A 13766-nucleotide genomic window follows, 5' to 3' on the forward strand; every position below is an offset into this window, starting at 1 on the left:
AAAGGCTATGCACATGGGTGTGTGTGTGTGCATGTGCTTAAGATTGTAGGAGATTTTAACATACATTGAGAATTTAACCTTTAAAGACGTTCTGAACAAATCCTTTTATATGATCATATTACCTAAAAATTTAAACGACAATACTGTAAAGCATGTTATGTGATAAGGTCCTGCTAGAGTCCTTTCTTCATGTTAATAATATTAGAACTTTCTTCTCGGTTTGTTTCAAAGATCAAGGTAGCTGTGAGTACAAGCCTTGAAAGTGCAAGTGAAAGTCGCTCAGTTGTGTCTGACTCTTTGTGACCCCAAGGACTATACAGTCCATGGAATTCTCCAGGCCAAAATACTGGAGAGGGTAGCCTTTCCCTTCTCCAGGGGATCTTCCCAACTGAGGGATTGAACCCAGGTCTCCTGCATTGCAGGAGGATTCTTTACCAGCTGAGCCACAAGGGAAGCCCAAGAATACTGAAGTGGGTAGCCTTTCCCTTCTCCAGAGGATCTTCCCAACCCAGGAATCGGACCAGGGTCTCCTGCATTGCAGGCGGATTCTTTACCAACTGAGCTATCAGGGAAGCCCAAAGTTAATTTGGGGTCAGGCTCTCCTCCCCTGATGCCAGCTCAGCCTTAGAAACTGATAATTTCCATTGTTAGAATCCCAACCTCAGTATATTGAGTTTACTATTAATATAGTTGTCAAAAAAAAAAGATGGTTGTGGTTTTAGGGAAAGAATTCATTATGAAAATTATAATCTTATATGATGCTGTGAAAGTGCTGCACTCAATATGTCAGCAAATTTGGAAAACTAAGCAGTGGCAACAGGACTGGAAAAGGTCATTTTTCATTCCAATCCCAAAGAAAGGCAATGCCAAAGAATGCTGAAACTATCACACAATTGCACACATCTCACATGCTAGCAAAGTAATGCTCAAAATTCTCCAAGCCAGGCTTCAGCAGTATGTGAACCATGAATTTCCAGATGTTCAAGCTGGTTTTAGAAAAGGCAGAGGAACCAGAGATCAAATTGCCAACATCTGTTGGATCATCAAAAAAGCAAGAGAGTTCCAGAAAAACATCTACTTCTGCCTTATTGACTCTGCCAAAGCTTTTGACTGTGTGGACCAAACAAACTCTGCAAAATTCTTAAAGAGATGGGAATACCTGACCACCTGACCTGCCTCTTGAGAAATCTGTATGCAGGTCAGGAAGCAACAATTAGAACCAGACATGGAACAACAGACTGGTTCCAAATTGGGAAAGGAGTACGTCAAGGCTGTATATTGTCACCCTGCTTATTTGACTTATATGCAGAGTACATCATGACAAATGCTGGGCTGGATGAAGCGCAAGCTGGAATCTAAGATTTCTGGGAGAGATATCAATAACCTCAGATATGCGGATGACACCACCCTTATGGCAGAAAGCGAAGAACTAAAGAGCCTCTTGATGAAACTGAAAGAGGAGAGTGAAAAAGTTGGCTTAAAGCTCAACATTCAGAAAACTAAGATCATGGCATCTGGTCCCATCACTTCATGGCAAATAGATGGGGAAACAGTGGAAACAGTGACAGACTATTCGTTTGGGCTCCAAAATCACTGCAGATGGTGACTGCAACCATGAAATTAAAAGACGCTTGCTCCTTGGAAGAAAAGTTATGACCAACCTAGACAGCATATTAAAAAGCAGAGACGTTACTTTGCGGACAAAGATCCATCTAGTCAAAGGTATGGTTTTTCGAGTAGTCATGTATGAATGGGAGAGTTGGACTATAAAGAAAGCTGAGCACCGAAGAATTGATGCTTTTAAACTGTGCTGTTGGAGAAGACTCTTGAGAGTCCCTTGGACTGCAAGGAGATCCAACCAGTCCATCCTAAAGGAAATCAGTCCTGAATATTCATTGGAAGGACTGATGCTAAAGCTGAAGCTCCAATACTTGGGCCACCTGATGGGAAGAACTGACTTAACTGAAAAGACCCTGATGCTGGGAAAGATTGAAGGCAGGAGAAGAAGGTGATGACAGAGGATGAGATGGTTGGATGGCACACCGACTCAATGGACGTGAGTTTGAATAAGCTCTGGGTTTGGTAATGGACAGAGAGGCCTGGAGTGCTATAGTCCACCATGGGGTCGCAAAGAGTTGGACACGAACTGAACTGAACTGGACTAACTGTAAAAAAAAAAAAAAAATGGAATATAAGATATTAATGATGGAATACCATATGAGGACAAACCAGGTCACCTAGGATTTTTAATAATAATTTTTGGGACTTCTCTGGTTGTCCAGTGGTTAAGAATCCACCTGCCATTGCAGGGGACACAAGTTCGATCCCTGGTGCTGGAAGATCCCACATGCCACAGGGCAGCTAAGTCCATGAGCCACAACTACTGAGCCCACACACTCTAGAGCCCATGCTCTGCTACAAGAGAAGCCATTGCAAATGAGAGGCCCATGCACCATAGCTGGAGAGTGGCCCTTGCTTTCAGCAACTAGAGAATGCCCTCATGTAGCATCAAAGACCCAACACATCCAAAAATAAACAAAAAAATAATTTAAAAAATAATTTTTGGTAGGTGAGTGAATGAAGTGTCATTGTTGTTCAGTCCCTAAGTCATTTCAGACTCTTGGTGATCCTATGGACTGCAGGACTCTAGGCTCCTCTGTCCTCTATTTCCCGGAGTTTGCTCAAATTCATGTCCATTGAGTCAATGATGAACAAAATGTTAAAGTGTTACACTTGAATGTTGTTTTGTTTTAACAATGAAGCTGTCACAAAATATATTGTTTGATTATAGGATTTTTAAAAATCAAATAAACTATACTTCACTAGGAACTGTAGTTACCATGATGTACATTAGATCTTTAAACTTAGTCATCTTACAACTGAAAGGTTGTACCCTTTGATCAGCATCTCCTCATTTCACTCCCAGAGGCTGAGGCCTCTGACAACCACGACTCTACTGTTTCTTTAAACTGGACTTTTTTAGATTTCCACATACAAGTGATATCACCCAATATTTTTCTGCAACTGGCTTATTTCACTCAGTATAGTATCCTCCAAGTTCATCTACATTGTTACAAATGGTGGAATTTCCTGTTTTTTAAAGCCTGAATGATATTTCATATATATCACAACTAGAAAGATAGGTAACAATTTCTTTGTCCATTCATCCATTATTGTTGTTATTGTTTAGTTGCTAAGTTGTGTCTGACTCTTTGGCAGCCCATGGACTGCAGCATACCAGGCTCCTCTGTCCTCCACTGTTTTCCAGAATTTGCTCCAATTCATGTCCACTGAGTTGGTGATGCCATCCAACCATCTCAGTATCTGTTGCCCCCTTCTCCTCCTTCCCTCAGTCTTTCCCAGCATCAAGGTCTTTTCCAATGAGTTGTCTCTTCGTACCAGGTGGCCAAAGTATTGGGAGCTTCAGCTTCAGCATCAGTCCTTGCAATGAACACCCAGGACTGATCTCCTTTAGGATGGACTGGTTGAATCTCCTTGCAGTCCAAGGGACTCTCAAGAGTCTTCTCCAACACCACAGTTCGAAAGCATCAATTCTTCTGTGCTCAGCCTTCTTTATGGTCCAATTCTCACATCCATATATGACTACTGGAAAAACCATAGCCTTGACTAGACAGGCCTTTGTTGGCCAAGTAATGTCTCTGCTTTTTAATGCACTGTCTAGGTTGGTCGTAGCTTTTCTTTGAAAGAGCAAGCGTCTTTTAATATCATGGCTGCATTCATCCATTGACAGACACTTAGGTTGTGTTTCCCAGTCTTGGCTATCATGAATAATGAATGCTGCAATGAACATAGGAGTCCAGATATCTCTTCAAGATGGTGATTTCATTTCCTTTGGATATATACCTAGAAGTAGAATTGCTAGATCATATGGTAGTTTTATTTTTAATTTTTTGAGGAAATTCCATAATGGTTGGTTGTACCAGTTTACATTCCCACTAGCAGTGTACAAAGGTTGTCTTTTCTCTACATCCTCACCAACACTTTTTATCTCTTGTCTTTTTGGTAACAGCCATCTTCACTAAAATGAGCTGATATCTCATGGCTTTGATTTGCATTTACCAAATGGATAGTGATATTGAGTGCTTCTTCATATACCTTTTGGCCATTTGTATTTCTTCTTTGGAAAAATGTCTAATTCAGTTCTTTGATCATTTTTCATTTTTTTTTTTTTTGCTTGTGAATTCCTTATGTATTTTAGATATTAACCCATTAACAGATATATCATTTGCAGATATTTTCTCCCATTCCATAGGTTGCCTTTTCATTTTGTTGACTGTTTTCTTTGCTGTACAAAAGCTTTTTGCTGCTGCTGCTGCTAAGTCGCTTCAGTCGTGTCCGACTCTGTGCGACCCCATAGATGGCAGCCCACCAGGCTCTGCCGTCCCTGGGATTCTCCAGGCAAGAATAATGGAGTGGGTTGCCATTTCCTTCTCCAGTGCATGAAAGGGAAAAGTGAAAGTGAAGTCGCTCAGTCGTGTCCAACTCTTGGCGACCCCATGGACTGTAGCCTACCAGGCTTCTCCATCCATGGGATTTTCCAGGCAAGAGTACTGGAGTGGGGTGCATTGCCTTCTCCACAAAAGCTTTTTAGCTTAATGTAATCCCACTTGTTTTCTTTTTGTTACCTGTACTTTTGATGCCAAGTCTAAAAAGTCAAATCCAATGTCTTAAAACTTTCTCCCGATGTTTTCTTCTAACGGTCTTTATAGCTTTAGCTCTTATATTTAGGTATTTGATCCATTTTTAGTTTTTGTATCTGGTATGAAGTAAGGGTCTAACTTCACTTTTTTTGCATATGGACATCAGTTTTCCAAGCACCATTTGTTAAAAAGATAGTCCTTTCCCATTGAATGGTCATGGCATCCTTGTCAGAAACCACTTGACCATATATGCAAGGATTTACTTCTGGGATCTCTTCTGTTCCATTGATCTGTACGCCTGTCTTTATGCTAGCTAATATCACACTGTTTTGATTACTACAGCTTTGTAGTAAGCTTGATATCAGACTTTATTTTGGGGGGCTCCAAAATCACTGCAGGTGGTGATTGCAGCCATGAAATTAAAAGACGCTTATTCCTTGGAAGGAAAGCTATGACCAACCTAGATAGCATATAATTTAAAAGCAGAGACATTATTTTGCCAACAAAGGTCTGTCTAGTCAAGGCTATGGTTTTTCTAGTAGTCATGTATGGATGTGAGAGTTGGACAGTGAAGAAAGCTGAGCGCCAAAGAATTGATGCTTTTGAACTGTGGTGTTGGAGAAGACTCTTGAGAGTCCCTTGGACTGCAAGGAGATCCAACCAGTCCATCCTAAAGGAGATCAGTCCTGCATGTTCATTGGAAGGACTGATGTTGAAGCTGTAACTCCAATACTTTGGCCACCTCATGCGAAGAGTTGACTCATTGGAAAAGACCCTGATGTTGGGAGGGATTGGGGGCAGGAGGAGAAGGGGATGACAGAGGATGAGATGGCTGGATGACATCACCAACTCGATGGACATGGGTTTGGGTGGACTCTGGGAGTTGGTGATGGACAGGGAAGCCTGGTGTACTTCGATTCATGGGGTCACAAAGAGTCAGACATGACTGAGTGAACTGAACTGATGTCAGGAATTGTGAAACTTCCAACTTTCTTCTTTTTCAAGATTGTTTTGACAATATGGGGCCCCTTGAAATTCCATATGAATTTTTCAGTGGATTTTTCTATTTCTTCAAAAACACTATTGGGATTTTGATAGGAATTGCAGTGAATTCGTAGATCATATTTGATAGTATTGACATGTCAACAATATTAAATTGTCCAATCCATGAGCACAAGATGCCTTTCCATTTATTGGAGTCTTTTAAAATTCATTTCAGCAATGCTTTGTACTTTTCACTGTACAACTCTTTAGCCTCCTTAAGTGTATTCCTCAATATTTTATTCTTTTTGACGCTTCTACTCCACTTTCAATGCCTTGCTTTTTGTTTTTCCATCTAGCAGTAGCAATAATAACATTTAAGACTGGGATGAGGATATGCTCATAGGAAAGCTGAGAGGCTATGAAAAATAAAAATACAGCAATAGACTCCTTTATTTATTCACTCAAATCTTTCAGTGTGTACACATTGGTTGGCGGTCCTTTGGAAAACTAGGGTATGTGAATCTCCTGGTGCCAAAAATAGCAGTAGAATGTATAAGAAAGCCTAAAGGTTTTAACAATGAAATTATATTTAAATTTTTAGCTCAGTAATATTCATTATGTTTACATGTTTAATGTCCTTTTATTATAGCCTGCAGAATTTTCTTCCTGTCCATTGAACTCTGATGAAGACGTGAATAAATGGTTGCATTTTTATGAGATGAAGGCTCCTTTGGTTTGTCTGCCAGTTTTTGTCTCCAGAGACCCTGTAAGTCTATGTCTGTCTTTTACATTGCAAGATATTACAGTGGTAATGCTTGATTTTTAGAATATTCGTTTAGAATAATTAAGTACTTTTTGTGTTCTTAATTAAGAACTAGGATAGTTTCTAGAATTACCTTGAAAGGTAAGGAAGCAAATAGCTGACTACTTAAGATCTAGGCAAAGTAGATTTTACCTTTGGAGAACTGAAGGCACAAACATTTTAAATAGCATCCAAAGTTATGTTATTAAATAGTAGAATCAGGACAGGATTCAGATCTCCTATTTTATTTGCTGTTCTTCATACTATTCATTATATTCTAGTTTTCTACCCTCGAAAAATAATAATATAGACTAATTCAAGCCAAATATCTACCACTATACTGACTAGTTATATCTTTTGATCTAGTGATTACATGTCTAGGAATTAATCATTAAATATATTCTTACATGATAAAATGATTAATGAAAAGGGTTATTCATGACATCATTGTTGTAATAGCAGAAGGGCTGGAAATAATCTAAATCTCTTTTGTAAAGAATTAGGACGCTCTCATGATCTGAAAGCTATATTGTTAATTTAAGAAAAACAACATACAGCATAGTAGCTGCAGAATACTACCTATGAGTAATTAAAAAAAGAGATCTTTCTGGAAGGATATAGAAGATACTGCTTACTGTGGTTGCCTTTAAGGAAAGGAAGTGAGTGGTGATGGAAAGATACATTTACTGAATATAAACTTTTGCACCCTCTGAATTTTGATTCATGTGACTATATTACCTACCCCCAAAAATTACTGTAGCCTAAATTAAAAAGGTTTCCTATCCCTTAAGTTCTATGCAGAATAATTGGAAGACTAACAGATGGCTTCTCTGCCGTTCTAGGGGTTTGATTTGCGGTTGGAGCACACTCATTGTTTCAGTCATCATGGAGAAGGTGGACATTACCATTATGACACCACCCCAGATAAAGTGGAGTACCTTGGATACTTCTTACCTGCCGAGTTTCTCTATCGCATTGATCAACCAAAAGAGACCCATTCGTTTGGGCGAGATTAAATCAACTGGTACTTGTTTAGAAAAAGTAATAATTAACTAAGGTTAATTGATTGATTAACTCATTAATTGATATTAATATAAAGTCTAATAGAAATGATCTCACTACTTAAGTGCTATTTTGGGGGGCCTTTGAAATGAAAGTTATGTTAACATTGGGTTCTGTGTTATTTCACAGATCTATCTGAGAGGGACTATTGGGAACACAAGACACATGTTGGAAATGTTCGTTATTTTTATTCTAAAAATCATTCTTATGTTTATAATTAAGTATAAACATTAAGAATCAAGTGATTATTCCTACTAGCTAATAGTAATTTACATTTATATAACATTATTCAGTTTTTCAAATTGGTCTCACAACTGCTAAGTAGATGTTTCTGGGTATTAGAAAAATCAGTGTTGGAATGTTGATTATTGTTACATCTTCCTACTGAATTTTAAAAATCCATTTTAGAAGTCAGAGTACACTTTTTTTTCATGGAATAAGATGGTCAGAGGGAGCAGCTTTACTTCTTTTGGTGAAGTTGAACCATAATTAGAAGTTTGCAGTTTGCCTTTCACAAATATTTGCAATAGACAGTTAGCCATGATTCCTCCTTTGTTTGGATTGTCAGTTGGAAGCAGTTTGTATCTTGTTGGTTATTTGCAAGAAGAGAAGGGAAAAAAAAGCATCGAAATACAACTTTGAAGTGTGTATAGTGTATAAGTGAGGCTGTTGCTAAATATGACTACTGTCCTTTGTGAAATATAAAATTATACTTTACTGATTATAATGGTTGAGATTTTCCTCAGTGTTTTTCTATAATAATCATTTGCCAAAAACAACTCTCTAATCTTGTAATACCAACACTACAGATTTAGGAGCTTTTTAGTACTAAGCATATAATAAATCATCAGGAAATATGTTTTGATTGTCATTGGATGTTAACTATAACATGTCCTATGAGAATAAATTCCTAAATATTACTTTTAAGTAAACACTAGTCTGTAACAAAAAATGAATAAAAATTTTATGTTCACAATGATACTGTGTTTCTATTCTTTAATTTTTATTTGTGTATTTGGCTGTGTTGAGTCTTAGTTGAGGCACTGGAGATCGATCTTCATTGTGGCATGGCAGATCTTTGGTTGTAGCATGGGAACTCTGAGCTGTGGCATATGGAATCTAGTTCCTCCACCAGGGATCCAACCCCGGGCCCCCTGCACTGGGAGCCTGGAATCTTAGCCACTGCACCACCAGGGAGTCCCTGTGTTTTGTATTAATATCTTACCTCTAGGCAAAAATAATATTAGTATTCTTTCGCTTAACAAATACATACAGAATGAACAACATAGCCTACCCTCTGGAAACGTAGGCTCCATGGCAGGGCTTTGATCACCACAATATCACTGTGCCTTTAACAGAATCTGCCCAAAGTAGGCACTCAATAAATATTTGTTGAATGAATGAATGGATGAATGATTATGACAGACACTTCACTAGATGCTGGGATCGATCATTCAGTCCTTTACATGGTAGGAGAAGGCAAATAAGCAAATACATATTTTATCATATTTTATCAGGTGGTATTAGTGCTCTGAAGAAAGATGAAAGGCTGAAGGAGGATTCTGTTTTGTTGTGGGCATCCCACACTGAGAAAAGGTGGACTCCACACCCAGCTCAGTCGTTGAGAATGATGAAGTCACACACACACCAAGGGGGTCCAAAAGACTTCATTATTCCCATAATGAGGCTTTCTGGGGGTAGCAGGGCAGCTCCCAAGCAAGTCCAAAAATGGCCTGAGAGAACAGGGAGAGAAGACTGGCTTGGGGGTTTTATGATGGTTAGCAGGTCGGGTCAGGGTGATGGTTGTGCATGCAGTTTGAATTTTCCACAGGTGTCAAAGCAAGAAGGAGTCAGGCTTTTTTTTTTTTTTAATAATAATTTTATTTGTTTTATTTATTCATTTAGTTTTGGCTGTGCTCTGTCTTCATTGCTGCACTGGCTTTTCTCTCGTTGTGGCGAGAGGGGCTACTGTCCAGTTGCAGTGTCTGGGTTCTCATCGCGGTGGCTTCTCTTGTTGCGATGCACGGGCTCTGGGGCACACAGGCTTTCGTAGTTGCCGCCCATGGGTCCAGCAGTTGTAGCTACAGGGTCCTAGAGCACAGGCTCAATAGTTGCGGTGCACAGGCTTAGCTGCTCTGCAGCATGTGGGATCTTCCCAGACCAGGGATCGAACTTGTGTCTCCTGCATTGGCAGGAGGATTCTTTATCACTGAGCCACTCGGGGAAGCCCACAGCCAGGCTTTCTTATCACACAAATGTGGGGCAGAAGGGGAGGAAGGAGTGAGGTAAGGCTTAATATCTGTCAGCAATCAAACATCAGAAGTGGAATCAGACTCTTACACATTTTATAGAGAGGGATCAGGGAAAGCCGCTCATACAGAGACATTTGAGCCAAGTCCTGAAAAAATGAGAGTGAGCCATGATGTTATTTGGAGAAACATCCTTTCTGGCAGATTTAAAGGTTCAGCCAGAAGAGAACTTGGTAGTTTCAAAAAACAGCAAAGAGGCCATTGTGAACAAAGTAGGATCACCTGAACTCCATGAAGCTAACATCTAGTGCATATTCTGAGAAGCAATTTTTAAAATGCTACCTGCTGCTGCTGCTAAGTCGCTTCAGTCGTGTCCGACTCTGTGCGACCCCAGATACGGCAGCCCACCAGGCTCCCCAGTCCCTGGGATTCTCCAGGCAAGAACACTGGAGTGGGCTGCCATTCCCTTCTCCAATGCATAAATGCTAGCTAGATATAGGTATTTGCAAAATTATGTTAATACCATATTCACTTTAGGAATGTGACAAGGATGCCCAATATCATTAACTATTGGAGTTTCAACCAGGAAAAAAGACAAGAAAGAACAGGTATAACAACTGAAAAGGAAGCAAAAAATCAGTTTTTCAGCAGAAAACATGGTTGACCTCCTGAAAACCCAAGAGGATCTATAATTATATTATCAGACTGAGTTCAAATAGGTTCCTAAATATAAATATTGTTGTTCAGTCACTAAGTCATGTCTGATTCTTTGCGACCCTATGGACTGTAGCCAACCAGGTTCCTCTGTCCATGGAGATTTCCAGGCAAGAGTACTGGAGTGGGTTGCCATTTCCTTCTCCAGGGGATCTTCCTGACCCAGAAACTGAACCCATGTCTTCTGCATTGGCAGGTGGATTCTTTACCACCGAGCCACCAGGAAAGTCCAAATATAATTATTCAGCCATAAAAAAGATGAAATATTACCATCTGCAGCAACACAGATAGACTTAGAGAATACCATAGTATATAAAATAAGTCAGAGAAAGACCAATATTAAATATCACTTAAACGTGGAATCTAAAAAGTAATACAAAAATCTATATACAAAACAGGGACACACTCACAGACAGAAAACATACAGTTACCAAAGGGGAAAAGGAGTGAAGGTGGGGTGGGGGCAGGGTGATAAATTAGGAGTGTGGGAACAGGTATGAGCATCCCAGGTGGCACTAAGGGTAGAGAACCCACCTGCCAATGCAGAAGATGTAAGAGATCCCTGGGTGGGGAAGAGCATGGCATCCCTGGCGGAGGAAATGGCAATCCACTCCAGTATTCTTGCCTGGAGAATCCCATGGACAGAGGAGCTTGGCAGGTTACATACCATAGCATTGCACAAAGTCAGTCACAACTGAAGCGACTTAGCACGCACACATAAAATAGATAAGCAACAAGAATTTACTGTATAACAAAGAGACGTATAATGGAAAATAATCTGAGAAAAAAACGTATATAACTAAATCACTTTGCTGTACACCTGAAACTAATACAATATTGTATCTATACTTCAATAGAAATAAAGTTTCTAAATGTAAAAATCAATATACAATAATGAGTTGTATTTCCGCATACCAACAAAAAAAATGGCTAAAAATATAAATTTGGAAGGAATTCGCTGGCAATCCAGTGATTAGGACTCCGTGCTCTCAGTGCCAACGGCCCAGGTTTGATCCCTAGTTGAAGAACTAAGATCCATCAGTGGTGCAGCCAAAACAAAAAAGTAAATTTGAAAAAAGATACCAATTACATGTTACTAAAAGTACACAGCAGTATTTTTGTTTAACAAAAATTACATATAACCTTTATGGAGAAAATTATAAAACTGTTGAAAACGCAAAGAAAAACAGTTACATCTAGGAAGATATAATCTCCAGAAGTATCAGTTCAGTTCAGTCGCTCAGTCATGTCCGACTCTTTTAATGTCTGCATTAAAGCAAAGTAATGTTTCTGCTTTTTAATATGCTGTCTAGGTTGGTCATAACTTTCCTTCCAAGGAGTAAATGTCTTTTAATTTCACGGCTGCAATCACCATCTGCAGTGATTTTGGAGCCCAGAAAAATAAAGTCAGCCACTGTTTCCACTGTTTCCCCATCTATTTGCCAATAAGTGATGGGACTGGATGCCATGATCTTAGTTTTGATTCCCATTCTATTGTTTTCCTCTATTTCTTTGCATTGATCACTGAGGAAGGCTTTCTTATCTCTCCTTGCTATTCTTTGGAACTCTGCATTCAAATGGGTATATCTTTCCTTTTCTCCTTTGCTTTTCACTTCCCTTCTTTTCACAGCTATTTGTAAGGCCTCCTCAGACAGCCATTTTGCTTTTTTGCATTTCTTTTTCTTGGGGATGGTCTTGATTCCTGTCTCCTGTACAATGTCACGAACCTCTGTCCATAGTTCACCAGGCACTCTGTCTGTCAGATCTAGTCCCTTAAATCTATTTCTCACTTCCACTGTATAGTCATAAGGGATTTGATTTAGGTCATACCTGAATGGTCTAGCGGTTTTCTCCACTTTCTTCAATTTCAGTCTGAATGTGGCAATAAGGAGTTCATGATCTGAGCCACAGTCAGCTCCCGGTCTTGTTTTTGCTGACTGTATAGAGCTTCTCCATCTTTGGCTGCAAAGAATATACTCAGTCTACAATCACACGCTAGTAAAGTAATGCTCAAAATTCTCCAAGCCAGGCTTCAGCAATACGTGAACCGTGAACTTCCAGATGTTCAAGCTGGTTTTAGAAAATGCAGAGAAACAAGTGATCAAACTGCCAACATCTGCTGGATCATCAAAAAAGCAAGAGAATTACAGAAAAACATCTATTTCTGCTTTATTGACTATGCCAAAGCCTTTGACTGTGTGGATCACAATAAACTGTGGAAAATTCTGAAAGAGATGGGAATACCAGATCACCTGACCTGCCTCTTGAGAAATCTGTATGCGGGTCAGGAAGCAACAGTTAGCACTGGACATGGAACAACAGACTGGTTCCAAATAGGAAAAGGAGTATGTCAAGGCTGTATATTGTCACCCTGCTTATTTAACTGATACGCAGAGTACATCATGAGAAACGCTGGGCTGGAAGAAACACAAGCTGGAATCAAGATTGCTGGGAGAAATATCAATAACCTCAGATATGCAGGGAGAAGGCAATGGCAACCCACTCCAGTACTCTTGCCTGGAAAATCCCATGGACGGAGGAGCCTGGTAGGCTGCAGTCCATGGGGTCGCTAAGAGTCGGACACGACTGAGCGACTTCACTTTCACTTTTCACTTTCATGCATTGGAGACGAAAATGGCAACCCACTCCAGTATTCTTGCCTGGAGAATCCCAGGGAAGGGGGAGCCTGGTGGGCTGCCATCTCTGGCGTCGCACAGAGTCGGACACGACTGAAGTGACTTAGCAGCAGATACGCAGATGATATCACCCTTGTGGCAGAAGGTGAAGAACTTTTAACCCTTGTGGCAGAAAGTGAAGAACTTTTAGTCAGGCATGAAATTAATATTATGCGCATATTACATGCCTGAGATTGTTGCCATCTTAGAGTTTACTACTACAGGAGTTTAGATAATAAATTATGCAGTATAATTTTATAAATTTTGTAACTGTGCTTTAAGCACAATTCATTGTTTTCCTCAAACTACGCCCTTATTTTACAACCTTTTAGACTTGCCTGGTGAGATTTTACAAGTCTTCAGCTCCGTCGTTTCTCCTCACATTTCAGCACTCTCGGAGGGCCTCTTGTTCCTAAGATGCAGGGGCCCATTCCTATCTCTTTTCGCCCGACTTCTTCCTGCCTTCCTCCACCACTTTCCAACAAGCAACAATTAAGACGGAGGCAGACCGCAGGGATCCAGCCTTCCCGCGGCCAGCCACGCCTTTCACAGACCGAGAAGCTCTTCCGCGCACCACAGAGGTATTCAACCCAGGCGCGCGGCCGGAAGTGTGGGCTCC

At 40.0% G+C, this 13766-nt stretch overlaps 1 protein-coding gene and 1 long non-coding RNA gene across 4 annotated transcripts in view; one reads left to right on the plus strand and one right to left on the minus strand.

The window, feature by feature from the left end:
• BKGD (beta-keto-L-gulonate decarboxylase) overlaps nt 1-8488 on the plus strand; it is a 33315-nt gene extending 24827 nt beyond the window's left edge. For all 3 annotated transcript variants that reach the window (XM_081535592.1, XM_081535593.1, XM_081535594.1), the window contains 2 exons: nt 6295-6411; nt 7290-8488. In XM_081535592.1, the coding sequence (XP_081391718.1) occupies nt 6295-6411; nt 7290-7463 (291 nt within the window). In that variant the 3' untranslated portion in view covers nt 7464-8488. The remainder of the gene's footprint in view (nt 1-6294; nt 6412-7289) is intronic.
• Nucleotides 8489-9365: 877 nt separating this feature from the next.
• Nucleotides 9366-13751, minus strand: LOC145524075 (uncharacterized). Its single transcript, XR_014067138.1, has 3 exons — nt 13486-13751; nt 12303-12542; nt 9366-11122 (listed from the first exon to the last, which is right to left on the minus strand). It is a non-coding gene; the product is annotated as an uncharacterized LOC145524075 (long non-coding RNA).
• Between the last annotated feature and the right edge of the window lie 15 nt (nt 13752-13766).

The sequence above is a fragment of the Giraffa tippelskirchi genome, chromosome 10 (assembly GCF_054371585.1).
Source record: "Giraffa tippelskirchi isolate mGirTip1 chromosome 10, T2T-mGirTip1v1.2.pri, whole genome shotgun sequence".
In the NCBI taxonomy this organism is placed as follows: Eukaryota; Metazoa; Chordata; class Mammalia; order Artiodactyla; family Giraffidae; genus Giraffa; species Giraffa tippelskirchi.